The 27,952-nt window shown below is 61.1% G+C and overlaps 3 protein-coding genes across 10 annotated transcripts in view; 1 reads left to right on the forward strand and 2 right to left on the reverse strand.

Annotated features, from left to right (window-relative positions):
- The first annotated feature begins 571 nt into the window (after window positions 1-571).
- UNC5A (unc-5 netrin receptor A) lies at window positions 572-13,559 on the forward strand. 3 transcript variants are annotated; one of them, XM_027718699.2, is made up of 16 exons: window positions 572-695; window positions 8,527-8,748; window positions 8,889-9,032; window positions 9,107-9,210; window positions 9,297-9,477; window positions 9,591-9,758; window positions 9,947-10,111; window positions 10,195-10,383; window positions 10,928-11,227; window positions 11,319-11,406; window positions 11,486-11,654; window positions 11,738-11,971; window positions 12,069-12,218; window positions 12,312-12,476; window positions 12,562-12,740; window positions 12,943-13,559. In XM_027718699.2, the coding sequence occupies exons 1-16, from the start codon at window positions 587-589 to the stop codon at window positions 13,106-13,108; spliced, it is 2,733 nt and encodes a 910-aa protein (XP_027574500.1). In that variant the 5' UTR covers window positions 572-586; the 3' UTR covers window positions 13,109-13,559. The 3 variants fall into 3 exon arrangements, with proteins under 3 accessions (XP_027574500.1, XP_027574502.2, XP_027574501.2); XM_027718700.2 differs by lacking the exon at window positions 572-695 and adding an exon at window positions 1,082-1,492; XM_027718701.2 differs by lacking the exons at window positions 572-695; window positions 9,591-9,758 and adding an exon at window positions 1,077-1,492.
- A 64-nt stretch (window positions 13,560-13,623) lies between these two features.
- HK3 (hexokinase 3) lies at window positions 13,624-19,253 on the reverse strand. 3 transcript variants are annotated; one of them, XM_027718693.2, is made up of 20 exons: window positions 19,009-19,253; window positions 18,751-18,894; window positions 18,589-18,643; window positions 18,353-18,515; window positions 17,908-18,056; window positions 17,630-17,749; window positions 17,423-17,518; window positions 17,238-17,337; window positions 16,972-17,155; window positions 16,643-16,798; window positions 16,290-16,523; window positions 15,794-16,098; window positions 15,577-15,716; window positions 15,304-15,423; window positions 15,115-15,210; window positions 14,894-14,993; window positions 14,589-14,772; window positions 14,360-14,515; window positions 13,949-14,182; window positions 13,624-13,808 (listed from the first exon to the last, which is right to left on the reverse strand). In XM_027718693.2, the coding sequence occupies exons 1-20, from the start codon at window positions 19,140-19,142 to the stop codon at window positions 13,667-13,669; spliced, it is 3,012 nt and encodes a 1,003-aa protein (XP_027574494.2). In that variant the 5' UTR covers window positions 19,143-19,253; the 3' UTR covers window positions 13,624-13,666. The 3 variants fall into 3 exon arrangements, with proteins under 3 accessions (XP_027574494.2, XP_027574498.1, XP_027574496.2); XM_027718695.2 differs by lacking the exon at window positions 13,624-13,808 and having other exon boundaries at window positions 14,010-14,142; XM_027718697.2 differs by lacking the exons at window positions 14,589-14,772; window positions 14,894-14,993; window positions 15,115-15,210; ... (12 more) ...; window positions 18,751-18,894; window positions 19,009-19,253 and having other exon boundaries at window positions 13,949-14,142; window positions 14,360-14,444.
- A 716-nt stretch (window positions 19,254-19,969) lies between these two features.
- UIMC1 (ubiquitin interaction motif containing 1) overlaps window positions 19,970-27,952 on the reverse strand; it is a 39,856-nt gene continuing 31,873 nt past the window's right edge. For 3 of the 4 annotated variants that reach the window (XM_027718704.2, XM_027718705.2, XM_027718702.2), the window contains exons 10-13: window positions 24,350-24,428; window positions 22,712-22,832; window positions 20,898-20,961; window positions 19,970-20,467 (exon numbers count right to left, since the gene is read on the reverse strand). In XM_027718704.2, the coding sequence (XP_027574505.2) occupies window positions 20,208-20,467; window positions 20,898-20,961; window positions 22,712-22,832; window positions 24,350-24,428 (524 nt within the window). In that variant the 3' untranslated portion in view covers window positions 19,970-20,207. Of the gene's footprint in view, window positions 20,468-20,897; window positions 20,962-22,711; window positions 22,833-24,341; window positions 24,429-27,952 lie in introns of those variants that run through there. The other variant, XM_027718706.2, reaches the window with a different exon arrangement.

A 27,952-nucleotide genomic window follows, 5' to 3' on the forward strand; every position in this document is an offset into this window, starting at 1 on the left:
TCTGCAGGACCCTCATCTCCTGGGATTGTCCTCCCACCCTCCACCCGTGGGTTGCCAGGCTGGGCTGGGGGGGACCCTTGGGCATCACCCGGTGTTGCAGCAGAAGTTTAGGTCAGAGTGGGTTGTGGAGATGCATCGGGTAGCGGGGGTGCGCTGCCGGGGGTGTCCCGGGGGGATGCAGTGCCGGGGGGGGTCCCGCGGAGGGGGGTGATGCCGTGCCGGGGGATGCACCGTGTCCGGGGAGACGCAAACCCGGGGATGCCGCGCTGCGCTGCGCTGCGCTCGGAGACGGTGCGGACCCTCCGCGGCGGCCCCGTTGTGTGCTGAGGAGAGGGTGCAGCGCCGGCGGGGGGAGCGGTGCAGGCGGGGGGCGGTGGCGGGGGCGCGCCCAGCTGTTGCGCCGTCCCTTCCGCGGGCGGGTCCGCGCTCCCGCCCTGCATTGGCGGCGCCCGGGCGGAGCGGAGCGGCGCGGCGGCGGGCGGCAGCCGCGGCGGGGCCGGTGGCGGGGGCGCCATGGCCCGCTGAGGGCGGCGCGGAGCGCGGCCCGCCCTGCTCCCTCGCCCCGCAGCGCTCCGCGGGGCGCGCCATGGGTGCGCGGCCGCCCCGCCGCCGGGCCCCCCCCGCCGCCGCCGCCGCCGCCGCCGCCCCGGGGCCGCTCGGTGCCCTGCTCGCCGCTGCCCTGCTCGCCGCCGCCGGTGAGTCACCGCGCGTCCCCTGCGGGGGCACCGCGCTCCGGGCGGGAGGGGGGGGACCGGCGGCGCGGCGGGGACCCGGCACCGGGACTGGGTGCCGGGCAAGGTCACCTGGGGAGCGGCGGCGGGTGGGCGTCCTGCGGAGCGCCGGTGACCTCCCCGGGACGGGAACCGTTCGCCGTGCTGTGGGATGCTGGGGTGTTGGCAGGGCGCTCTCCCGGACCGGGAATGTGTCCCCAGCCCCACGGAGGGCATTGCCGCCCGCCGCCCCATGCCCGAGCGTGGCCGCACACGCGTGCCCAGCCCGCGCTGCCCCGGACGCTGCCCGCACTGGGGGGGCTGGCACTCGCCGCCTCGCCGGCACAGCTCCGCTCCCCCGGGACCCTACCAGCCCCGGGCACGGGTGTCCGCAGCACACCTGCCCCACGCGAGGGGTCCCTGCCCCACGCGCAGCATCCCTGCCCCACGCACAGCATCCCTGCCGCTGGCACAGGGTCCGTGCCGTCCACATCACCTGGCCGGGACACAGGGGACCGCGGTGACGGGATAGCCCGGGGGGTGCTGTCACGCCGCGGGGATGCGCGTGGGTGGCCGTGACGCGGGCAGGATGCGGGGCTGTATCGGTGCTGCTGCAGACGCGAACGGTCCGGAGCCCGGCTGCCCCCGGCGCTGCCCCCTCGGGCAGGACTCGGCGGGAGGAGGAGCGGTCGGGAGGACCCTCGGGGCTGGGCCGCCCCGGCGGCCGGGCCGGGGGTCGTGTGACCGGGGGTACGATGGATGCCCGGGACTGGCGGCCACTGGTAGGTGTCACGACAGCCGGGAAGTGGCGGCTGCAGACAAAGGACCGGGCTGGGGGCGGGGAGCTGCGCGAAGCTGGACGTGCGCTCTGCGGGGAGTCCGAGGGGGGGGACCCCCTTCTGCGTCCGGAGGTCCCGGCCCGCTGACCCTCCTGCCGCCACCGGAGACGTCCCCTAGCCTGGCCTCGATGTGCCAGGAGGGCACAGTGGGCACCCAGGGGGGCTGCAGCCACAACCGTCCTGGCAGCCCCAGGGACCCTGCGTTCTCAGCGCGGCCCCATCTGCAGGGGGACACTGCAGAGCCGGCGCGGTGAGTGGGCATCCTTTGGATGTAGGGGATCCCATATGGGGGGTGCTGTCATACTGACCCCCAGCTGGGCATGGAGCAGGGCTGTCCCCATGGCACCCATGGGGACGTGGTGATGGATGGATGTGGGGGGCAGAGGGGCAAGGGGTGCACCAGAGCAGCTCACACCAACCCTGCAATGGGAAGTGTGGGGGGCCTGGCAGTGCCAGCACTGGTTCAGGCGGTGTGGTGCTGGTGCTGGTCCCCACCATTCACTTTGCAGGCAGCTCACAGGCGGCCGCGGCGCGACTGAGCCCAGCCACCAGCACGGGCACCGCTCAGCACAGACAGGGCTGGGCCTCTGCTCCAGCCTGGCATAGCATGGCACGGCATGGCATGGCATGGCATGGCACAGCTCCCCTCCCCCAGGGAACCGAGGCACAGGCTGGGGGCGGGGAACTCGGCTGTCCAGGCAAAGGACCCCTAACTGCCCGACAGAGCAGCATCCCCAGTGTGCCCACTGTGGCTGGTGCCTGCAGGGGAAGGGCAAGGGTGACAGAGAGGGCTGGGGCTCACTTCTGGGCAGCAGTGAGGGGCAACCTCTCGAGATGGGAGCCTGCCCTGCTTGACTGCTACACTGGATAGTGGGCAAGGGCACGGGAGCAGAGTCCTTCCTGAGAGCTACCACTGATCCAGCAGTGCCGTGGCATCTTTGCAGCCGGTGCCAGACCCTAGTGCATCTCCTGCTCTGGCGAGTGTGACCCACAGCAGCCACAGCAGATGCTGTCCCAGCTCCTCTGGTTGGGGCCACAGGCTCTGCTCTAACCCTGCACAAGCCACATGATGCAGTTGGATTCACTAGTCTGCCAGGGACCCCTGGGCTCCAGCAGACAACCCCCAACCACTGCACCCCACAACGTGGTGCCCCACAGCCTGGCATACCAGGTCGTTGCATCGCACATCACCCCACAACATGTGCCTGGCTGGGCACTGGCGGCTCTGTGGGGCAGGCAGGAGGGCAGGGTGGCGGGCAGGGCTGGCACACACCGGGCACTGGGAAGCTTCCGTGCCGGCTGTCAGCATGAGCACGCGGCAGACGCAGCCTGCCCAGGGCTGTTTGTTCTGGCTCGGTGCCACGCGGGGCTGGCACTACATCAAACCGTGCGGAGCCTGGCAGGTGCTTGCGGGAGGGAACAGGGGCGCTGACAGTGCCGCCAGGGGCTGGGCACCCCCGGAGCCACTGCAGGCCCTTCACAGCCTGCCCCACCTGGGTGGTCGGCAGCACACGAGACCACCCTGTAACTGGTGCTGGTGCCAAGGGATGATGGCATGGGGACCGTGCGCTGTGCATGGCCTGCTATCCCCTACCCTCGGTGCCAGCACCGCTCTGGGTCCCAGCACCATCTCTGGTCCATGTGCCGCTTGTTTGCCTATGGGCATGCTGGGGTGGGCTGGCTCCAGACTGGGCACACTGGGACCCTGTCTTCATCCAATCAGTCCCAGTTGCCCAGTTACCCTGCTGTCAGCTCGCGCTTTGGGTGCTGCTCCCGGGTGGGTGTCAGCCCTTAGCCCAGGGCTCCTGCAGGACCGGGGTCTCAGGTTCCAGACCCCTCAGCCAGCCCTTGCTGCCACAGGGTTGTGAGGTGCTGGGACTGCGGTCACCACCATGTGCCACCCGTGGGTATGAGGGGGAGAGACTGCGGGACTGGACCCTAGCACCTGGGACTGTTGCACGAACAGAGGGTCCTTCCTGGCCCTGCACTCATTTCCCCTGCCTGCTCTGGTGGGGTGCAGGACTGAGGGTGACCTTGACACTCCTCCCGCCGGGGCCAGGGCTCAGCCGGGGTGTTTGCTTCTCACTGTCAGTTAAAAGAGAGTCAAGAAAGCCACTCAGCTTCCCCAGGATCGGGACCGCAGGGACAGCTCCCGCACATGGGACTGGGCTGGTCATGTGTCCCCCACCATCCCAGTGCCAGGCTGGGCTAGAGTCTCATCCCCCACTGAGCAGAGCCCAGGACAGGGCTCTTTCCCCGTGCAGTGCTGCTGAGAAGGGCTGTCAGGGCTTGGAATGGGTCCTGCCAGCACACGAAGTCTGGTGAGCTTTGGGGCTTCACAGGCACTGGGGTTGGTGGGGAACAGTTCCCCTCTCAGCCCTGGCTCTGTGTGTGCCTGGTGGAAGAGTGCCTTCCACTGGGTGCCAGGGCTGGTAGCCCCCAGGCAGGTGGAGGTGGTCCCTGGGGAGGAGTTGCCAGCCCTGGCTGCCTTTGCTGGCACTGGCACCTTTGTCCCCAGACCCCAGGCACAGGGCAGCGTGGGCCATGCGCAGGCACAGCATGGGCACAGCCGGGGCGTGCAGCCCTGGGCGGGTGCTGGGAGCCCTGCCCACCCTGGCACATACTAATTGCATGTAATGGGGAGAGCGGTATCAACTCAAATCCGTAATTAGGCAGCTCCATTGTCATGAAAACCTGCCTAATTCATTCATAAGGAGCGCTTGCTTCATCAGCGCCCAGACGCTGCCAGGCACTCACCGGGAGACAGGCACCCCCACTGAGCATCCCCCATGGCCGTGGGGCTGGCACACGTGGGGCATATGTCAGCAGGGCCAGGACAGTGGCTGGCTCACTAGGACATGCTGGGATGTTGGGTACGTGATCCTCGGGCAGGCAGGGGCACCCCGGAGGGCACTGTGCCCATTGGAGCATGGGGGATGCGTTGGCATCATGTGCCCATCGTCGCGTCGTCCCCAGTGCTCAGCACGCGCCAGGCTGGCCAGGAGCCAGGCCCTGTTACCCAGCTTTGGCATCCGACCCTGCTGGCTCCCTGCCCAGCTGGGGCTGGCACTGGCACCCGCCTGGCATTGCTGTGGGACTGCGTGGGGTGTGGAGCTGGGTGCAGGAAGAGCCTTTGCTCATGTCCTAATGCCCCAGGTGAGGGTTGGAGCAGCTGTGGCCAGCTGGGCAGTGCTGGGCGATGCTGTGGCCCATGGCTGGGTGTCTCCCAGAGGCAGAACTGGCTCATCGTGGCTCAGAGCCAACCTCTCCCAGCAGGATGGTGCCCAGCTCAAAGCCTCAGACAAGCTTTTTGATTGTGTCGAGTTGTGCCAGTTCCCTTCTCTGCACCCTGCAGAGGGCAAAGTGCCAGCAATGGGATGCCCCTCTGTGCAGGTTGGCACCCGCAGGCTCCCCTGGGCACAGATGGGCACCCTCTGCCCTCCCCCTAATGCCCACCCTTCCCTCGTTAAGGCCGTCGCAATCAGCAGCAATTATTGCTTTAATTACCTGCTGCTGGGGCGCAGGCTGGGTGTCGGCAAAGTGCAAGGAAATCTTTCATGTTAATGGTGTGCCAGGCCTGGCATGGACACGATGGATGGGGCACCAGCTGGGAGCAAATCTGCTGTCTACAAAGCCCACAGGGATTCAGGGAGGTCCACAGGGGGGGCACAGTGGTGGAGGCAGGTGCTGGTGTAAAGGTCCCACACACCGCTGTGGGGACCCCCAGAGTGGCAGCAGCAGGCAGGGGTGCATGCAGGGGTTGGAGACAGAGGGAGGATGGGGCAGGATGCCCCATCAGGGGTGACCGATGGTCACCAGGGCAGCAGCATTCAGGGCAGACCCGTGCTATTGGAGCGCTGTCCCACTGCAGGCAGCTGCCTGCTCCCTCCCCGGGGCAGCTGTGCCAAGAAGGCACCCACCAGTGTGCTGGTGCCGGGTCTGGCACTGCCGCAGCCGCCCGTAGGCAGCCTCTCCTTGCCAAGAACATGCTGACCTTCCCAGTGTCTCCCCGCAGCAGGCACCGAGGCACCCAGCGGGCTGCTCCCGGCACTGCTGGGGACCATGGCACCAGCACCAGGGCAGGATCAGCCCTTTGAGGACCAGAGGGACCAGGCTGGGAGCAGCTGTTGGCAGCCAGTGGGTCTTATTAGTGCCCCCCAACACTGGGCAGTGCAGTGCAAGGCAGTCTCTTCTTGCCCAGTAACACCAGTACACCTGGTGTTTCTGCTGCTGTGGAGGTGCAGGTGCTAAAGTGAGAGGCTGTGTGGTCACCTGGGGTGGCAGCGGTGGGGCACAGGGAGCAGGGGGAGCTCTGTACATGGGGAGGGGACTGGGAGCAGCTGGGGGTCCCATAGTGCTGGGGTGGTGAGGGCTGGTGCTTAGAGCCCACAGCAGGGTGTCCCCATCTCCTCTGCGTCCTGAGGTGTGTGCTGCAGCCCTGCTTCCCAGCCCACCACCCTGTCCCCTTCATCCCCATAACCGCTCGTTAGCCCACGTGTGTGGGGGGGATAATTGCTATTAAAGCCCTGCTTAATGCACAGACTTTACTGGCAGGGATTTATCTGCGCTGGAGCAAACCGCGCTCGCAGTCAGCCCTTTGACTGCAGGGAGAACGGCCAAGGCTGTGCCCTGCCATGGTTGAGGGGGGGCACGGGGTGTGTGGAACCCAGCATCCCGCATCCCCCTGGTCCCTGTCTCCCTGGTCCCCAATCCCGCCGAAGTTCCCCGGTTCCTTTTGCCAAGGTGACATAAGCATCTCGCCTGTTTCCATGGCAACGCAGCGGCAGGTGAGCGCGAGGCCGATGCGGGAGCCGGCACGCGCCACGTGGGGGGCCGCTGCCCACGGGGCGCCCACGCTGCGCCCGCACCCACGGGCTTGGGGTGGGGCCACGCTGCGGGGGGGGCCCCACAGGATGTGGGGCACGGAGTGCCTATGGGATGTAAGTGCCCACAGAGTGCTGGGCATCCACAGTGCATGAAATCCCTGTGGTGTTTGGCAGAGCCATAAAGTGTGGGCTGGCTGTGGTGCATTGGATGGCAACAGGGTGTGTGGGGTGCCCGTCATTGATGGGGTGCTCGTGGTGTGTGGGGCAACCAGACCACAGCCCCTCTGCTGCCTCATGGGGCTCCAGGCCAGCTCCAGCCTCCCAGCTATGCCACATGGGTCTATCCATGTCCACACCACAGCACAGGGCCCCACCAGTGCCTGGCACAATGCTCAGTGGCAGGACAGCATCCCATTCAGGACTAGGCAGCAGCACCCTGGCTCTGCACTCACTGCACATTCCCAGATCCGTTTGCTGCCCATGGTCCCATCCTGCCCACAAGGCACCCAGCACCCTGGTTGGGTGGGCAGTGGGAGGGGCTCCATGCTCATCCTGCCTCCCCTACCCACTGCTGCTGGCCCCGAGTTTCCTGTGCCCCTCCACTCAGCTATGATGGATACCCACACAGCTCAGGAATTGCTGTACTAATTTTGTATGTGATTAGAAGGCCGGTCCCACGGCACAGTTCACCTGGCATGCCTGCCACAGTCACCCGGGCAGGAGGCAGCTGTGGTGCTGTGCAGCAGCAAACATGGTATTTCACAAATAAATTGGGTTTATTTACGTAGCGCCCATGTGCCAGCGTGGGTATTGTAGCATGGGCACTCAGGAGTGCCCGAGCAGCGGGCACAGCAGTGCAACCACGGGTGATGCAGCAAGCGGTGCCGCAGCCGGCGTCAGGTACGGCACCGTGCCGGGGACCGCAGCGCCTGTCCGCGCCATGACCCCCCGGGCTGGCCCCAGGCTGAGGCTGGGGGGGGGTCGTTAAACCATTGAAATATGAAATGCCTGTATATCCCTGACAGGGGTTTTAATTAAATTAATTACCAGTGACATTGTAAAAGTGCTGATGGGGTAATAACTGGCGCGTTATGGTCGCCGTTTATCTTCCCCGCGTAAATTAGCTGCCGCACCTTGCCCATCCCGGCGGGCATCGTGGCAGGTTCATCGGCACCCACTCCCAGCTCCGAGGGGCCTGATCCAGCTGGGGAGAGCAACAGGGCCTGAGGCTCCCCTGGGAGACCCAGGCAGGACCTGAGGTATCCCTGTGTCCCCTGTGTCCCTGTGGCGCAGGCGGCTGTGCCAAGCAGGAGCCAGCTGGGGTGGGCACGAGCAGTGGGGTCCCATGGGCACATGGGGAGTGGCTGGTGGTTGCCAAACGAAGGCACTTAATTACTGCGCATTCCATCCCATTTAATTGCTTATTAAATCCTAACCAGCCAATTAGCAGCAGCAATTACAGCTTCATTCAGTGACACAATCGCTATTTTATCGTTTGTTAATCAAATGCTTATTTAGGGCCCTGGTTTATTAACTCTTTCTGTGGCAGACGCCGGTGGGGTGGGGGGAGGGGGGACACCTGGCCATGTCTAGGATGGGGGATGCAGGCGTCCTAAGGCTGTGCCATATGTCCCCAGCACTGCTGTCCCCATGGTGGGACAAGCGTGCAACCCTGAGCCACCCTTGTCACCCTGGGGACAGCCAACCCCCACATGCCATGCCAGTGAGGGTGTCAGTGGCACAGGACAGGATGGACTGCTGTGCTGCCCTGCTGTGTGCCCACCACTTGCCCAGCATCCCTGTGACACTCTGGGGTACTGCAGGGCAGGATGCAGCCTCTGGCTGATGCCTTAGAGCATGCTGGGGAGGGGGTGGCAGGCACCCCAGAGGCGTGAGCAATGGCCCTTGTTGGTCACACTACATTTCCTTTTCATTAGCACTAAGTGTGGACATGAGGGATCGGCGCGGGTTCAGCGGGCGCAGCCACCGTGCGGCTGCTCTCCCTGATGGATGGCAGGGATGGGAGGGGGCTCCCACGTCGCAAGCGGGGGGACGGTGGTGATGCACAGGACCACTGGCATGGGGCCTGCTGGGGTGGATGATGGCCCAGCCAGGGCATGCTGGAGGTGGCCGAGCCCCATTTCCCCGCAGGTGCTCAGCAAAGCGCAACTGTGGCCAACCCGGCATCCGGCGCATCCCCAGACCTGCTGCCGCACTTCCAGCTGGAGCCAGAGGACGTTTACATTGTGAAGAACAAGGCAGTGAGCCTGGCCTGCCGTGCAACCCCTGCCACACAGATCTACTTCAAGTGCAACGGCGAGTGGGTGCACCAAAGTGACCACGTCACGCAGCACAGCACTGACCGCAGCACCGGTGAGCACTAGCGGGAGGGACGGTGCCGGCCCCAGTCACAGGGAGCCACGTGTGCCACTCTTGGTGGGGCTTGCGTGGGGCTGGGGCCGTGGAGACTGCTCCTGGCACACCTCTGCTGACACGCTGCCAACCGGTCCCAGGGCTGCCAGTGATGGAGGTGCGCATCGAGGTCACTCGCCAGCAAGTGGAGAAGATCTTTGGGCTGGAGGAGTACTGGTGCCAGTGCGTGGCCTGGAGCTCCTCTGGCACCACCAAGAGCCAGAAAGCCTTCGTGCGCATCGCCTGTGAGTGTCTTGTGGGTGCCCAGATGGGCAGTGGGCGCTGGCCTGGCCCCACTCTCACCCCTGTGCCTCCCCAGATCTACGCAAGAACTTCGAGCAGGAGCCGACAGCCAGGGAGGTCTCCATCGAGCAGGGCATCGTGCTGCCATGCCGCCCTCCTGAGGGCATCCCCCCTGCCGAGGTGAGTCCCTGCAGCCGGGCAGGGCAGGATGAGGATGCCGTGCGTGCTCCCACACAGGCACATGGTGATGTCCTTGTGCTCTGCAGGTGGAATGGCTGCGCAACGAGGAGCTGGTGGATCCGGCACTGGACGCCAATGTCTACGTGACGCCAGAGCACAGTCTGGTGCTGCGTCAGGCCCGCCTGGCCGACACTGCCAACTACACCTGTGTGGCTAAAAACATCGTGGCCCGTCGCCGCAGCTCCTCTGCCGCCATCATTGTTTATGGTACAGCCCCACTTTACTGGTCCCTGCCATGCTGCCCCAGTGTCATCCTCCCCGTCCTGTCCCTCCCCACGTCCACTTCATGGCAGGACACTGATGGGTCCCTCTCCACCCAGTGAATGGCGGCTGGTCGACGTGGACGCAGTGGTCAGGCTGCAGCACCAGCTGTGGACGGGGCTGGCAGAAGCGGAGCCGGACGTGCACCAACCCCACACCCCTCAACGGAGGGGCTTTCTGTGAGGGCCAAAATGTGCAGAAAACCGCCTGCACCACCCTCTGCCCAGGTACCCGTCCTGCCCAGGGCACCACCACCGCCCCACCGTGCGGATGCTGCACTCCCCACTGCGCCCATTGAGGTCCCTGTCCTCACCGGCTGTCTTGTCCTCCAACTCCCCTGTGTGTCCGTCTCTGCCAGCCCTGGGGCAGGGGAGAGGGGTGGTAGCGGGGTGGTAACCTCGAGCTGTACCCACAGTGGATGGCGCCTGGTCAGAGTGGAGCAAGTGGTCGGAGTGCGGGGCCGAATGCACCCACTGGCGCAGCCGGGAGTGCTCAGAGCCAGCACCACGCAACGGGGGCCGGGATTGCCATGGCCCCGAGTTGGACACTCAGAACTGCACCTCTGAGCTCTGCACCCATGGTGAGCATGGCGGGGATGACAGGATTGTCCCCTGGGAAAGGGGGTTGGGGGTGGCTGTGGGTGCTGACACCTGCCCTGCACAGCTGCCCCTGGTGCAGAGGACGTGGCGCTGTACGTGGGACTGGTAGCCGTGGCCGTGTGCCTGGTGCTGCTGCTGCTGGTGGGGGTGCTGGTGTACTGCCGCAAGAAGGGGGGCCTGGACGCTGATGTGGCTGACTCCTCCATCCTCACCGCCGGCTTCCAGCCTGTCAGCATCAAGCCCAGCAAAGCTGGTGAGCGAGGGTTGAAGGGACAATGCACCGCACTGGGACATGGTGTCCCTTGGGACGTGGGGGTGGCCATAACCCCCTGGTGGATTGGGTAGGGGCTGTTTGCCCCAGGGCATCCCTGGGTGGGGTTCTGTGCCCTGTGGGATACCTGGTCTTGAGCTGGGGTTCTGTGCCTTATGGGTCAGGGATGTTGTATCTTAAAGAGCCCCTGACTGCAGGGTCAGTGCTCTGTGCCACGTAGGGTCCCTGGTTGTGGGCAGGGGCTCTGTGTCCTAAAGTATCCCTGTTCCCTACACACAGCACCCTGAGTTGCTGCTATGTGCTCTGAGGACCCCACTGGTGACTGTACCCCAAGGGTCAATACCATGGAGCAGGGACTCAATGCCCTTTCAACCCCCAGGGGTGGCTGTGCCCTATAGGATCCTCACTCGGGAGAAGGGATTGTGTACCCCATGCCCCCTGGGGCCGACTGTGCCACTGCGTTGCTGGTGGGGACCCCCTGTTCCCACCATGCCCTGGCACCATGGTTGCTTGCTCTGTGCCACAGACAACCCCAGCCTGCTCACCATCCAGCCTGACCTCAGCACCACCACCATGACCTACCAGGGCTCGCTCTGCTCACGCCAGGATGGCCCTGCCAAGCTCCAGCTGCCCAATGGGCATCTGCTGAGCCCGCTGGGTGCTGGGCGGCACACACTGCACCACAGCTCACCTGCTGCTGAGGGCGCTGATTTCGTGGCCCGGCTCTCCACCCAGAGCTACTTCCGCTCTCTGCCCCGTGGCACCAACAACATGGCCTATGGCACCTTCAACTTCCTGGGGGGGCGGCTCATGATCCCCAACACAGGTACGCTGGGGCGGGGGGTCTGGAGCATTGCCCAGTGCAGGCAGTGTCCTCATGGGGCTCACTCCCTGCCTGCACCCCCGTTCCCACCCAGGGATCAGCCTGCTCATCCCACCTGATGCCATCCCGCGGGGAAAGATCTACGAGGTCTACCTGACCCTGCACAAGCAGGAGGAGGTGAGGTAGGTGCAGGGGTTGCCGGGGCACGTGGCTCTTGGAAAGGGGTCCGTCCTGACTCAGCTGCCCCCGTTGCTGCCCCAGGCTGCCCCTGGCCGGCTGCCAGACGCTGCTGAGCCCCATTGTCAGCTGTGGCCCTCCCGGGGTCCTCCTCACCCGGCCTGCCATCCTGGCCATGGGGCACTGCGTGGAGGCCAGCGCCGAGAACTGGAGCATCCGGCTGAAGAAGCAGTCATGCGAGGGCACGTGGGAGGTGAGCATCCACAGGGACAAGGGGGTTTAGGGATGGAGGGGGGACGGCTGTGGCCAAGGTGCATTTCTGCCTGGGTGCCGCAGGACGTGCTGCAGCTGGGTGCTGAGCCGTGCACGGAGCTGTACTACTGCCAGCTGGAAGCGCAGGCTTGCTATGTGTTCACGGAGCAGCTGGGGCGCTTCGCCCTGGTCGGGGAGTCCCTCAGCATGGCGGCCTCCAAGCGCCTCAAGCTGGTCCTGTTTGCGCCGGCCGCCTGCCCCTCGCTCGAGTACAACATCCGTGTCTACTGCCTCAGCGACACCCAGGATGTCCTCAAGGTACTGGGGGTCCCCATCCCCGCCCATCCCAGCTTGGAGCAAGGGCTGTGCTCCCAGGGTGTGGCATCTCCTGCCTGACCACTGCATGTGCCGGCAGGAGGTGATCCAGCTGGAGAAGCAGCTGGGGGGGCAGCTGATTGGAGCTCCCCGGGTGCTGCACTTCAAGGACAGCTACCACAACTTGCGCCTCTCCATCCATGACATGCCCAGCTCCCTCTGGAAGAGCAAGCTCCTCGCCAGCTACCAGGTGGGGAGTCTGGCCGGTGTGTGGGGATGGGGAAGGGGGTGTGGAGGGATGTCTCTGCCACTCTGACAACTCCCTCCCATCACCCCACTGCAGGAGATCCCTTTCTATCACATCTGGAGTGGGTTGCAGCCCTTTCTGCACTGCACCTTCACCCTGGAGCGCCTGAGCACCAGCACCTGCGAACTGGCCTGCAAGATCTGGGTCTGGCAGGTGGAGGGAGACGGGCAGAGCTTCACCGTCAACTTCAACATTGCCAAGGTGAGGGCAGGGCTGGGGGACTCCTGGGGGTGACCACGAGATGGCCTCACATGCCTCCCCCTTCCCCCCTGGTGCTCTTCCCTAGGACACGAGGTTTTCAGACTGGCTGGTCCCCGATAACGAGGTGGCCACCCCAGCTCTGGTGGGCCCCAGTGCCTTCAAGATCCCCTTCCTCATCCGCCAAAAGATCATCAGCAGCCTGGACCCGCCAGGCACCCGGGGAGCCGACTGGAGGACGCTGGCACAGAAGCTCAACCTCGACAGGTGACCCGGGCTGAGAACAGTGATGGAGATGGGGTGGCATGGTAAATAGGGGTTCTGGCCTCATCCTGCACCTATAGATGGTTGCTGGAATGCTGTGAGATCCTGGGACCAGGGTGCTGGCCAAGGTGAGGCTAGCACAGGGCTGGTAGCAGAATGTGGAGCCATCCCTGTGCCCTGACATGGTCCCTCTGTCCCCCTCCAGCCATCTCAGCTTCTTCGCCTCGAAGCCCAGCCCCACAGCCATGATCCTCAACCTGTGGGAAGCGCGGCACTTCCCCAATGGAAACCTCTCACAGCTGGCCGCTGCCGTGGCTGAAGTCGGCAAGCAGGACGGGGCCCTCTTCGCCGTCTCCGAGGCTGAGTGCTGAGTGTGGCGGGGAAGGGGGGACGGGAAACTCCGCTCCCAGGGGACTGCCACCATGGGGCTGGGGGGGCCCTGGCTGGCCCCCAAACCCCTGCTGCCCCACAGCGCACAGGGAGGACTGCCTGGCCTCCTTGGGAGAGCAGGATGCCTGTGCCCCACGGCAGCCAGGCCCCCCCAGCACTGTGGCGGTGGGGCTCAGCCCATCCCCGGGGGTCCCACAGCCCCATGGTGGGGGTCGAGGGGGCGCTGGGTGTGCGTCGTGCGTGCGGTGCCGTCGTGCTGTCTGCGTGTGGGGCCGGGCGGCCCCAGGCCCCGTGCCGTGTTGTGTAAAGACCGTTTTTTTAATTCTGTATTAAGTGCATTCAAGTATTTACACTTGGCCTTATGTACATAGCGGTGCCGCGGGCGGGGGGTCTGCCGGACGTGAATGTAAATAAATTCGATATATATTGCTACGTGGGGCTGTGCCCGGCCATGCGCTGCCCCACGCCCCTCATGTTCCCCCTCAGAAGTCAGAGGTGTGGAGCACAGCGCTTTATTGGTGTGATGGTGATGGTGATGGCTATTGCCCCGGGCCGGTGGCACGACAGGCCACAGCTGCCACAAGCGCAGCCCCTTTCCCCGAGCCGTCCTCTGATGGCATGAATTTGACGGTGCAGTTGGGCGCCAGGTCCCGCAGAGTCCTCTGGAGGCAGCGGGAGAAACTGGAGGGGACAGGAGGGGAAGGTGAGGACTCATGTCCATGTGAATGGAATGACTCCATTCACCCCATGCCTCCCACCCCACGCTCCTGCCATAGGGTAAGGGTCCCTGGTGGGTTCCTGCCATCCCTGGCCCCACTCACTGTGGGTGCAGCTTGTACAAGGTGCCATCCACCCCTACGGTGACAGACAGTCGGTCCAGGCCCCGGTTCTCCCTCATCTTCTCCACCACAGCAGCCAAGCCGGCAGCGCAGAGCTGGGCTGCCCGCACGGACACAGTATGGCACACTTCCCGCATCAGCACGCTGTCCTCGTAGCTGGCATTGAGATCCAGGTCCTGCAGGATTTGCCGTATCTGCCGCAGGGCCAGCCCATCGCTGACCCAGACCAATGCCACAGTTAGCACCAAAGTCCCTGTTCCCACCACTGTCCCCATCCCATAGGCTGGAGTGGTATCACCCTGCCTGTGCCCCATCAATGTAGCATGGCCCCTTCTCCTGGAGTTCCGGCCCCCCACCCCAGGTTCAGGGAACCCAGCGGAGCCCAGCACTCACAGCTCGATGGTAGAGAGGAACTTGGTCTTGAAGATATCCTTGGTGAAGAGCTTGGGGCTGGGATTGCCGTGGAACAGGAGCTCTTTGTCTGACATTGCCAACAGGATGTGGCGCACAATCTCGCCCAGGTACATGCCGCTGATGAGCTTCTCAAACCTGCCCCAGGCACAGCCTCAGCTGGGCACAGCCACCCACTCCCAGCCCCCTCTGCCCCAGGGCCCTTGCCCACCTCTGCTTGCCGGGATTGATGGTCTGCTCATCCACCACCCTGTCGAAGCTGGTGAAGATGTGGTCCAGGCAGCCATTGTCCCCAAAGGCCCCCCACTCCATGTTGATGCACATGCGGCCCTCGTCCCCTTCCACAGTACCCACGTTCCGCATCTCCTCCATGTAGCAGGCATTTGTCCCTGTCCCTGCGGGCCCCATGCTGGTGTCACTCCCACCACAGTTGTGGTAAAGGCACATGGCCATGCCACATAGGATGGGGTGGTGGTGAGGGGATGGGGAACTCCTGGTTACAGAGGTGCTTCTCACCCACGATGAGCCCGATTTCACATTTTGGGTCTTCGTAGCCACAGGACATCATGGTTCCCACTGTGTCGTTAACCAGAGCCACCACCTTCAGCCCTGAATGCTGCCAAACAGGAGATGGGGACACATGCAGCCTAGTGACAGCCAGCTCGCTCCTGGGGTTGGCACCACCTGGGCGCAGGGTGCACCCCAGGGACAGGGATGGACCACAGGACGTTCCCTACATGTTTGCGCTCAGCAGCCTCCCGCAGCAGCTGGACCACATCCTGCCCCACACAGCCTGAGGCACTGAAGCCTTTGGTCCAGGTCAGCAGCAATGCCTGCAAGAGAGGCAGGAGCAGCCTCCAGGCAGCCGCCTCACACCACATCCCAGTGTCCTTCCTATACCCATGGGGCTGGAGGCAACCCCTCACCTTATCCAGGCCCACTTGCTGGCAGGGGAAGGAAAAGGTGAAGCCGAGAGGTAGGGTGTGTGTCATCAGGTTCTGCTTCAGCTGGAAGTCCACAATGCAGTCGATGATGTGGTCAAAGAGCTGTGGATTGTGGCCACAGTCAGCATGGCGGGGGCTGGGATAATGCTGCAGGGTGCTCTCCCAGCCCCATCCCAGCCCTATAGACAGACAGCAAGGAGGGAGGCAACGTGGACCCCCTCACACCATCCCTTAACCGTAGGTCATCAGCCTCACCGCCTCGCCGGTGCCCTGCATGATGGCAGTTGGGATGACGTAGATCTCACTGGCCATGCGGATGCCCTCCTCTGTCACCTGCACCACCAGCACACGGAAATTGGTCCCTCCCAGGTCCAGTGCCAGGAATTCACCTTGCTCTGTAGAGAGCCAGCACAGGGCATCAGCATAGCCATGGCCTCATTGGCACCCACTTCCCAATGCCCCCGTCCCTCACCGGTGCCATCAGGCGTGTGACAAACGTAGGTGGGCAGCATGCGGACAGAGGCATTGGCATGGGTCTCCTGACCCAGCCCTAGCTCCATCTCCTGCCTCATCAGTGCCTGGACCTCCACCAGGTCATCATGCTTGAGCCGCAGTGGGGCCAGCACCTTGGCCACCTCCCGGCGCTGGGCCTCCAGGCGCACAGCCACTGCTGTCACCATGGCTGCCCCCCGCCCAGACCCATCTGTTGAGGGCAAGAGAGTGGGCACACACTCAGGGGCCAGCAGCCTTGTCACACTCTGCAGGATCTCCTTGAACCTGCCAGAGGAAGAAGAAGATAGCAAGGGCATGAGGCATCCTGCTGGGATGCCTAAAATCTGCTCCTCACCCTGTCCCACGAACAGTCACTCACTTGTGGGTGAGGCTCCTGAGAGCCTGAGACTCTCACAGGGGCCAAGGGAACCAGCTCCTGGCCACTATCCCTGCACTGGGGTCATGACCTTCCTCACCTGGTGTGGCCTTGGTACAATTCTCCATCCACCCCCACATTGACAAGCAGCTGATCCATGTCCCGGGTCTCGCACATGTAGCTGAGGACGGCAGCCAGGCCAGTGGCGTAGAGCGTGGCAGCGCGGCTCACCACCGCCCGGCAGATCTGCTGCACCCGGCTGCAATCTTGCTCATTTGGCTGCAGCCCCAGAGCCTCCAGAGTCGTCTTCGTCACAGCCATGCCTTCCTCAATGCTGCAAGGCAGAGCACAGCCTTGCAACACTTGCGGGTCCAACAGCTCGCAAATAGGGGCACCCATCCATCACCCCCCCATTCTCCCACCCACGGTAGCTCCTGGTCCCCAGACACTCACTTGATGATCTCCAGAACCTGATGGGTCGTGAGCACACCCTTCTCCTTCAGGACAGCAATGCTGCTCCCAGTGAAGAGTGCTTTTTCAGCGGCCAGGGCAATCAGCACGTGCCGGGTGATCTCCCCCAGATACAGGCTGCCCACCATCTTCTCAAATCTGCATGCAGCCCACATGGGAGTCAGTTGTGCCTCCCTAGCACCCCTTGGCCCTTTGAGAGCACCCAGGAGCATTGCAGGGCTCCTGTTGTGCTCCTGTAGGTAGGGCCTGACATGCTCAGGGATGGATGGGGAACCCCCAAGGACCCTGTCCTTGCTGAGGGGTGGGAGCACCTCTTCTCCCCAGGGCTGAAGGATTCTTCGTCCACGCACTCATCATAGGGGGTCAGGATGTCACTCAGAATACCATCGTCCCCGAAGCGGCCCCACTCAGTGTTGATACACATTCGCCCGCTGGTCTCCTCTGCCGTTTCTACCAGATGTGCCTCGGCCATGAAGCAGCAGTTGCTGCCCTTGTCTGCAGGGAGCAATGGGGGTGAGCACCGGCTCAGCCCCCCCCAGCACCCTCCACCCTGGCACGTGGGGTGCCCGCTGCTCACCTGCAACCAAGGCAACCTCACAAGGTCTTCCCTCTGTGCTGCAGGTCATCATGGTGCCCACCGTGTCATTCATCAGGGCAACAACTTCCACATGGGAGAGCTGACCGGGAGCAAAATGAGAGCATCATCAGCCCCTCCACAGGGGCAGCCCCTGACCAGGTCCCCCCCACCCCACGGTCCCCCACCTCCTGCTTGTTGATGGCTGACTGTAGCAACTGCACAACATCCCTCCCCACCACGTCCTTGCAGCTGAAGCCCTTGGACCAGGAGATGAGTTCTGCCTGTGGAGAACATGCGGCAGAGCCATTGGCCTCCAGCACTGGACTGGCTTCTCTCCCCACTGCTGCTGTGCTGGGGAGGATGTGGTCACAGCCCAGGACAGGGCCCCTTACCTTGTTCAGCTGTGTCTGCCGACAGCTGAAGGGGAAGACGAAGCCCAGGGGGAGGTGTTCCAGGGGTGTGTTGGTGTCAGCCAGGAACTGGGACAGGCATTGTGCAATGAAATCAAAGAGCTGCAAAGGCATGACTAGGGGTAAGGGCTGCTTCCCTTATCCAGTACCCAGGATGTAGGAGGCAGTCCAGAGCTCCAGCACCAGTCCAGAGCCCTGCCAAGCCTCCATGGTGCTGGGCAGCCCAGCACCAGCCACCCTGTGCCATGGCCTCCTCATACCGCTTGCCCCTCGCCCTGCATGATGTCCTCTGGCATGTCAAAGGTCTTGTACATCATTTGTGGGCTCGGGTTTCCATCTCCAAAGAGGGTCACCAGCAGGGTCCGGACCTGGCTCTGGCACAGCTCCACCACCAGAAAGTCACCCTTCTCTATGGGGGAACAGAGGCTGTGTCAGGCCAGAGACCTCTCCTGTGGCAGATCCCTTAAAATCTACTCCTCAGCCTATTCCATAGAGGAGGCTCCTGAGAGCCTGAAACCCTCAGAGGGGCCAAGGGAACTAGCTGCTGGCCACTCCCCCTGCACTGGAGACTGGCAGAGGGGCAGCTTATGGACTCCATAACTGACTGGAGAGTTGTGTACCCCTCCCCAGCACCCTCAGAGACAAGTCCAATGAGGTGGGGCTGCAGGTAGCAGAGCAACCCATCCTCAGACCAGGCTGTCTTACCGGTGCCGTCGGGAGTGGCGCAGATGTAGGTGGGCAGCATCTTCAAGGTGGCCCGTGAATGTGTGTGGCGGCCCAGCCCCCTGCGCATGGCCTGCATCATGTGGCCCTTCATAATGTGCAGCCTCTCCAGCGGGATGGTGAGCGCCCGCAGGGCTCGTTGTACCTGATGATGGTGCATTAGGCCAGGGGCACAGGGACGAAGGGCAGGGGATGCCTGGGGCAGGGACAGACCTTACCGGTGTGCTGGGGGAAGAATCCCGTTCTTGGTTCATCAGATGGCTCATTGTGAACCTGCATGGAGGGAGGTGGCATGTCACCTGCTGAGCGCTGGCCCGCAGGACAGGACTCACGCCTGCCTTTCCCCTGGCACATGATGGTGTTGGGGCCCTGCCTCCCACCTATCCTCTGTTTCCATGCTCCATCGGGAATCGTTCCTTTGCAGCGTCCGCCCACTGTCTCTGCGATGGTGTATGTGGCAGCTGTGCCCCACCACGGCCATGGGCGAACCCGACGGGACAGCCTGACGAGGGGGTCTCCGAGACCTGCAAGAGGCCGGAGCTGCTGTCCCTCCCCTGCAACGGCCCGGGGGGCTGGGGGAGCCTGGGCGGCTCCATCCCCGGCCCCATCGCGGCCTCCGCAGGGCAGGAGCCGCTCACCGGTCAGAGTACGAGCTGCCCGCCGCTTCCGAGCCCGAGCTTCGCCGGGGGCGGCCGGCGGAGCCGGGGCTCTGCTGTGCGCTGTCCGGTCCGCCGTACCGGCCAGACTGGGGACGGGTGCTGCGGCTGCCCATGGTGGTGTAGCCGGGGCTGCTGTGGGACCGGGGCCGATGTTAAGCCCGTGGGGGCCGATGTTAAGCCCGTGGGGGCCGGGGCGGGGCCGGGGCCGGTGTTAAGCCCGTGGGGGCCGGGGCCGGTGTGGGGCCGGTGCGGGACCGTTGGCGGCGGGGCCGGTGGGGGCGCGGGGGGACCGTTGCCGCTGCCGTCCCCTTGGCAACAGCCCCACCCCGCCCCGCCATTGGCCGGCCCGCCGCAGGCCGGGCCCGCCGCGGCCAATGGGCGGCGGCGCTCGGCCCCCCCCCGCGGGAGGGGCCGCTCCTCGCGCCCGGCCGGGCGGCAGCGCTGGTGGAAGCCCGGGGTTTAATGAGCTCCGCATCAGCTCGTCCCGTTAATTAGGCAGCACAGTCCCCCTCTCCCCTGTTCCCGGTGAGGATGCTCCCGGGGAGCAGGTCCCTCCACGGCCCGGTCTGGAGCAGGCAGACCCGCGCTGTCCCGGGGAGCGGGAGCACGGCAGAGCCACCTGGGGACAGGGAAGGCACCAAGGACACGGGGACACCGCGGCCGTGGCTCCTCTGGTCCCCGCATCCGCTGACTGCGGCTGTCAGATGGCACCAAGGTGCCCTCCGCCGCTCCCGGCTGGGAATGTCACTCCTGTGTTGCTGTGTGGAGCAGGGGGTACTGCAGCCCCCTGCCCAGGGGTCTCTGAGCCCCCACCACCCTCTCCCCCCCAGGACAGGCCTGGGGAAGCGTGATTTGAGACCCACCGTCTGCTGCTCCTCCTCTCCTCCCTCCAGCGCCCTCCCATTCCCCAGAGAAAGCCAGCACAGCTCCGCCGTGGTGCTGCAGTTTCATAAAAACATACATAAATATATTTCCATTTCTGTAACAGAGAGCAAAGCTGCACAGGCACCTATAAAACACACAGTCGCTTCTCCACCCGGCACTCCCCGCACAGGTCGTATAAAACATACAAAAAGGGAGTGGGAGACAAAGGCTGCAGGTGAAGCAGGGGTACGGTGCCGAGAAGACCCTCGGTGGGGCACGGGGAGCTGCTGGGGGTCCCTGCCACATCGCCAGCCTCAGAATTTGTGCCTTCTCCGGCGGCAGCCTTTGGTCTGTTGCTGGCTGCCTGCACGGAGAGCCACGTGCGGCTCCGAGTCCATCACACCGTCCACGGCTTCCGAGGAGACACCGGGTTTCTCAGGGGAGACGTGGAAAGAAAGGTGCTGCTGAAGGGAGAAGGGGCTGTCTGCTGCTGGCTCCCCACTGGCTCCAGCTGAGAGCGCGGGAGGGGACTGTTGGTCTCCTAATCCAGTGAGGGGGGTCTCCACGTCAGCACCTGCAACAAGAGCACACATCAGCCCTCCTGTGTGAGCCACAGGTGCTGCTGAGAGCACCACTCCCCACCTGTCTTCTATTGTCTTTGGATCCCTGCAGGGAAGCACCAGTCTCCCACATCCCCCAGGAAGCTGAACATGTCTTGGTGCCACTGCTCAGAGCATACCCCATCCCTGCAAGGGCTCTGGGCGCTGGCACAGGTCCAGTGGGCACAGGTCCAATGGGCACAACCAGGGATGTGTACTGGGGAATGCTGACAGCCAACTAAGCTCACAGCCTCCTGCTCTGCTCAGGAAGCACAGGCCTTTCCAAGGAGAATTTGCTCTGCCAGAACAGCTTAGGCCAAGCCAGGATGAAAAGGGGAGAACTGGGAAAAGGACACTCCTGATCCAGCCAGGCAGGCACAAAAAGCAGTTTAAGCAGTTTCCCACCTTCAGACTTGCTCTCTGAGAGCTCCAGCATCCTGAGGAGGCCCCTCTCCCGCTTTCCGGTGTCCTGTCAAGGAGAGGAGAGCCACCATCATAGCACTGCCACAAGGGAACCCCATAGCCCTATGGGCACAAGTTCCCCCTCAGGCTGGGCACAAGAGGAAATGCTGCATGTCCAGGGCCTCCAGCCACGCACAGGAAGGGCTCTGTTCTGTGCCCAGCCCAACTAGTGCTCAAGCAGAGGCAGACAAAAGCAGTTAATTGAGAAAAACCCAGCAAGGAGGGAGGCCAGGGTGCAGGAAGCCAACCCCAAGCCCAGCTGGTGAGCACAGTGCTGTAACAGAAATGGGGGCACCAGGGGCTCTGCCACAGCTAGGACACATCCTCCAGAACTGTGCCTCCAAGGGCAGGTTCATCCCAGTCTGTCTGAGGGCACCAAGGCTTGGTGCTGGAGGGAAGAGCCTTCCTTCAGGGCAGAGCCAGATGAGGAATGCACCTCTTGTACCCCCTCTCAGCCCCTGAGAAGGTGCAGCCACGCTGGTCACACAGGCTAAGGGAAGACCTCTTGGCCTGGCTGCTTTGACCCTCATTGGCCCAGCAAAGTCCCCTCTTCTGGCTGCTCCCTGCCCCCAAAACTGCTCTACAAGGCACTGGTGTCCCAGTTGCGGGTTGGAGCTGCAAAGCACCCCAAAATAGGCCATGGCAAAAATCTACAAGCCCAACAGAGCCACTAGGAAGCTTTCCAATGGCCCATCCCATGCCCAGTCGTGACCTGTTCCCCCAGTGAGCTGCCACCTCAGCACAAGGCAGGGCCAGAGGTAACACAGAGCCTTGCCAAGCCAACCCCAAAGAGCCACCTGGCTCCAGCATCTTTCCTGCATGCAGAACCTGCACACCAGCCAGCTGTGGGGCACAGGGACAGAGTCAAACAGCCCCCACAGAGCCAGTCACATGCAGGAGCAGCCATGCCCTGCAGTACTCTGAACCACACAGCACTTGGCTGTATCCCAGCCAAAATCATCAACCAGAAATCTCATCATTTGCATCTGAATCCCCAAAGGGCTGAGGCCTGTGATGGATTTAAGGGATTATACAAAACTAAGACATCATGTTGCATCTTCATGCCGTGAATCACATTTCTGAGCACAGGCAAAGCTGCAGCACTAGGGCTTTGCCTGCAGAAACCAGCAGGAAGGCCTTGAAAGGACCCTCTCTGTGCTCCCCCAGGACTGCTGCGAGCAGGAAAAAGCACAGTGGGGGCCAACACCTGGCAAGTGACTGTGAGCCAGCTGCCACCCACACTCCTGCCTCCCACCTCCTCTACCGAGGCACATTCCCCACACCCCACACACCTCCACTGCACTCGCTCCCCCACAATTCTCCCGGGATGCTGTGGTTTGCTCCCAGCACAATTCCCCCTGCTCTGTTTCTGAAGCCTCCCCCATGGGAAAGGACTTGTGGATGGACTCAGATAGGCTTGTCATCCTAGCGGTGCCCCCCACTCCATCGACATTCAGCCGAGGAAGGCTGCAGGATTGAGGCACACTGGCTGGCAGAGGGACAGCCCTGGCTGTCTGCCCACTGGAGAGGTTACTGGCAGCTCTGCTGGATTAGCTCACCCCTGGGACCAGTCTGTGCTCTCACCGAGCGTAGCAGGAAGGAGGGCAATGAGTTCTCTGCCCACAGTGGCCCACAGGGACAGGCAATCCTACATCAGGTCAGCTCATCCCCATCAACCAGGGAAGCAGCTCCTGCTGCCAAGCCAGCCCCATACCCAGCGCAAAGCAAAGGAGACGGTATGCAGGGTCGCCCCTCACCTTGGCTCTTCGCAGCCTCCTGGTTCCCTGAGCTTGCCTAGCAGCCTGAAGGCAGCTGTCCACGTGCCTCTGATACTGCAGCAGTGGCACCAGTGATTTACAGAGGTAGCACTTCTCACACCTGCCAGGCAGCAAAGGACAGAGCACTGCATTAGGATTCACCCTGCACTGGGCTCCCAGACACCAGCGGTGACTTTCCTCCTCCAGGCCACGCCACGGAGAAGACGTGTCACCAAATCCAGTCTTGCTCAGTGGGGTTGGGCCAGCACCAATCGCAAAGACTGAGTGATTATCAGTTTTCCCTGCCTGTTCCTCTGTATCCTGCTGCTGCAGCAGCGGGACAGTAATCAAATCTGTTCATCTAACTATCTCAAACACCACTGATTTCTCCCCAGACATAAAGCACCCTGTCAAAATCTACAGAAATGAAGTGCACGGGCTTTGCAAAGGGGAGCTAAATTCTGCCTGAAAAGCAAACCAAGTGTGTTAAATCAGAGAGACATTTTACCAGGGCTGGATGAACTTGTCTGACTAGTAAATCAAGTCTTTCTCTGCACTGTCTCCATTTTACATCATGCCATGCAGGGAGAGGAATTGCAGAGCACGTGCTCCTGCTGGGGGGCTGGCTCAGCCTGTTCCTCAAATCCCCTCATTTGAGTAGAAGATGCCCAGGCTCATGCAGGACAACCGAGTGTTCTTGGGAAGAAAATCATGCTGGGTGAAAGGAGATGAAGGTCAGGCATGGATTTACACACAGCTACACTTGCTTCCACACCAGGGAACCGTGGTCTGCAGGGACTGAACCGTGCAGGAGAGGACACTGGCTCTTCAGAATGAATTCAGGAATGGACCATCTCCAAGAAGAGACAAAGCCCCCAGGGACCAGCCCCAGCAGCATTGCATTCAGTTTGATAGGGGTACTCTCTTAGTGAAACACCCCAGGCTCTAAAATGCATATGGAGAGCCCCCATCGAGCAAAACTCTGCAGTACTTTTCCTGTATTTTCTTTCCAGTCAGTGCTGATTACCCAGATAATGTGTCTAAACAGAAGCTGTCCTCTCTATAATTAGCCTAATTCCATTAGTGATGTTGCCATCCACTGTTTGTAGCAGCAAAATTGCTTCCATAGCAAGGATTTTACTGTCAGATCCTCTCTTATGATGCTTTGTGTGGGTGGCAGGAGGAGGGGCTGCATGGAAAGAGATTAAACAAAGCCACTGCTATTCTGAAAGTCTAATTTAATTAAGAATATCACTACAGGTGCCATGTTGACAGCCTCCATGTCCTGGCCTCTTCTTTTCCTGGGGTTACCAAGCTCAAATCTCCCATTAGAAACCAGCTGAGTTAGCACCCTTTTAGCTACAGCTCCACCCCAGCAGCCACACGCCCCTGACCCACCATGGATTGGGCTGAAAGGAAATCAGTGCAAAAATAAACAATCTGAGAACAGCAAATTCCTCTTGCTTCAGTTTAAATATAGCCAGCACTGCAACAAGAGCCACTGACAGAAGGCAATTTCTTAGGGAAACACTGCTATAAAGCCAACGGCCAGCATTTGTACAGGAATAAAGACATCCACAGTCTAGCTAGAATGGAAGTGTGGAAACAATCTTGGAGAAGGCAAGCATACCTACTTACTTGTCAATGTCTAAGGATGAAGGGCTGCCTTCACCACTGGCAGCTTTATTTCTTGCCTCTCTCTGACGCCGGGTGAGCACTGGAGGAAAAACAGAAAGGGTTAACAGAGAGGGTACTACTGTCCACCCCAAAACCACCTCTACACCATGCCCAAATGCAACAAGTTTCCATTCCTTTCACTCAGGGCTGCAGCACAAGTGATGGTAGAGGCAAACACTGGACTGGGACCAGCAGAGCCTTCTTTCCTGAAGAACAGGTTGCTGACCAAGTCTCCCTTTTTCCCTCAGGGATATTGAAAAATTTATCTTTCCCAGACTTGGAAGCCAGCTAAACATTTCACACCTAACTTGTCTTCAGCCAGAAACAGCTGGATCAACAGCATGTAGTTTACAGGAATTTTAAAGCTGACGCGCAGCAGCGCGATAGCCTGGGAGAAGCGTTATCCAGCTGCTCCAGCAGCACAGCACCACTCCCTGCCAATCCAGGCTCCCGTGCCTGCTGCAGGGAGGGACTGTGGCAGCTGTGAGCTCGGGGACATGGTGAGCTGAGGCAGGGGCTGTGCAGAGGCACTGGCCCTTCTGCAGATGTGGCAGGGAGAGCCTTGCAGGGGAGGGCACAGCTCACACTGAAAAGGGAAGGTTACAACAATTAGCCCCGCAGTCGTCGCTTTCCCACGGCCCATATGAACCAGGGTGACCAGTGCTATTGTCCATATACAGCTCTGGGGGTCCCCTGTATGACGGTCTCTACTAGGAGCAGTGCTGCTCTCCAGCAGCTCCAACACATGTGGGTAGCCAAGGAGATCCCCGCTGAGCAGCTGATGATGGGGCCAAAAATTTCTGTTCCCTCAGCAAGCCCAAGCAGCCTTTCCCAACTGGCTCTGCAGGCATCTGCAGGGAGCATGTTGGAGCGTTGTCCCTTTCAGTCGAATTCCTCTCAGCGTATTCCTGTTGACATACCACCAGCAAAGATCCTCAGGGAACATTTCAGATAGCTTAGCTTGCTTCACCAGGGACGTTCAAGACTCCAGCTCCAAAACAGATGTCACAGTAAGCGCTCTCAGGCACGCTGGCTAAGGGGACAACGCAGGGAGCTGTTTTACGGCTCGGTGACGCTGCTTCCCATACTGACATTAGAAAAGGTCTGAATCCAAGGTATAGGCACAACAAACCTGTTTTTGTTGGCACATCATCTGTGATAAAGAAAGTAATGCACAAAATTTTGTGCAGAATAAAGGGAATTCTTCTGAGTTTTAGCTAAACCCCATTTCCAAAGTGTTGGGCAACCCCAGTATCTATCCAATGCAACACAGCCTTTCCCTTAGCAGCAATCTGCAGCCACAACCAGCAGTGCATTGCAAGGTGCTCAGGAGCTGTTGGGGCTGACAGGAGACAACCACACTGAAGAAACAAGCTCGAGCGTTTCCTAGGATGTGGATATTGTCTCGTAGGCGATGACTGATACCAACAGCTCATCTCTCACAGGAACTGAAGTAAACGTCTCTCTTTAACATAGCCTGGCCCAGATTCAAAGTGGCAGCCTGACTAGGACGGCTGGTAACGATGGCCACCCCCCAGGCCACCCAGCCTCCCAAGAACCCAACCAACACATGTGTTTGACAGCATGGTGAGAGCTGCTCTCCAAACCAGCGTGCGCTCGTTAATATTCCTTTAACACCGTCTGGGGAGCCTTGTGCACCAGCTCAGGTGTTAATCAGTTCTATTTTCTTCCAAAGGCAGTGAACACATCTGGCATAATGGGCCCATTAGAGATGTCTGGGCCTAGCTCTGCAGCTGCCCAGGGGGAGACCCTCAGCTGTGTTGCTGGAAGAAGCAGCGCAGGAGAGAGAACAGGGCCAGCTGGTGAGGCACGACCCCTGCCAAAACACTTCAGTCACCCACAAGAAGGTAGTTCAGAACACAGGAAAAGACTTGCCGCAGGGAAAATCCCCACCACAGAGCAGTGCTGACCTGCTGTGTGACAGGAACCTTGTAACTCTCCCAAATGAAATGCTCTTTGCTGGGTCAGACATGCTCCGTAGTCCAACAACCACCTTTTCCCTCACTCGGCATTTCTTCTGGTTGACAAGTCATCCTTGGCCTGTTTGGTTTCAACATGCACCCTGGGGGAGAGGAGCAAACCCTCCCCAGCATGACTCCACTATCAGCCCAGCCCAGGCACCTCCTGGGGCTGCAAGGCCAGAGCCACTGAGCTCCTCGCCTTGCTGCTTGGCCCACCAGCTTCCTCCCTGTGCTTATTGCCAGCTGTGCCACTTCTGTGCAGGATCTTTTAGTGTCCAGCTCACGGCATCTTGTCCCTTCTCAGAAGCCATCCAGCTTCCTCTACACCCACTCCCTTACTCTTTCTGCTGTATTAGTGCCACTTCTACTGATGTCAGGAGCTTTTTAACAACACCAGTGCTGCTGCTGAAGACTGACAGCTGCACCACACTGCATTTGAGCCTTTGGGAGGAAGGGATATACCAAATCTTCATCTCCCTGAGCTCACTTGGGAAACGAGATGTCAGATGCATGCAGATGGAGGGTAAGAGGCATCAAGTATGTCACAAAGCTTGAGAGTATTTGCTGTACTCAGCAGCAGCCAAGACTAGCTTCCAGGGTGAAACCAGCAGATTCCTGTGTTGGCAGCAGCAGCAGGCAATGGATATGGTGGCTCCAGCAGAGCCCTCTCACACAGCCCCTCTCACACAAGTGAGCCCTTCAGTTGAGTGCATGAAGAAAGAGGGAGCTGGCACAGCACTTCCACAGATCCACTTGTTCATTTGGAATTAACACCAGTCACTGAGCTGGAAACCCAGGACCTGAACCTTCCCCAGCCTGGTACAGGGGCTAACACAACAGCAGGCTCTTCTTTTTTATTTACTCAGATCACAGGAAAATGGAAATTCATGACCAGATTTTCATACTGCCCAGGTGTTTGGTGGTCTGGGCATCCAGCCAGGGTGTCCATGTGTGTAGGGAAAGTGACTGTAACTCATCTTGCCCAGCTAACTCATTTGAAAATCTGTCCTTAGATATCAGCCAGGCTGAGCTGGTCTCCCGAGACCTAACACCAAGAGACTTTGGTGCATGATTAGAAGAGGGAAGAAGAGAAGTAAAACCAGCAAGAACTCATCCTTTTGTAATATTAAAATGAAAACCACTGACAGCTGTAGTTTGCAGAACTGCATAATCTGCAATTCTAGAGACATCGGGAGTAAGTCCAATTAATAAATCTGAAGACAGACCAGGAACCCCTGACCCAGTGCACCAAAGGAAAATTGAAGCAGTCTTTTCTTAACAGATCAGGACATGGCTTAGAGTAGTGAACTCTGATTTCTTCTCACATGAGGCTGTTGCTGTGCTCTTGAGGAAGCCAGCAGCCAGCCAAGAGCACACAGTGCTGCAGCAGTACAGAACAGCTTCTGGACCCACACAGGAGCTGGCATTTGCCTCAGAAGACAATTCTCTCACCTCTTTTTTTCTCCCCATGCTTTAGCTTTACCTGTGGATTTTGTGCTAGCAATGGATGCCAAGGTAACAGCCCTGGAAACAGAGTTCTTTTGTACCTGCACAGCTGTGCCAGGCTACTGTGTGGCCTCTG

The sequence above is a fragment of the Pipra filicauda genome, unplaced genomic scaffold (genome assembly GCF_003945595.2).
Source record: "Pipra filicauda isolate LSUMZ 115617 unplaced genomic scaffold, ASM394559v2 scaffold3_size10097308_pilon, whole genome shotgun sequence".
Taxonomy (NCBI): domain Eukaryota; kingdom Metazoa; phylum Chordata; class Aves; order Passeriformes; family Pipridae; genus Pipra; species Pipra filicauda.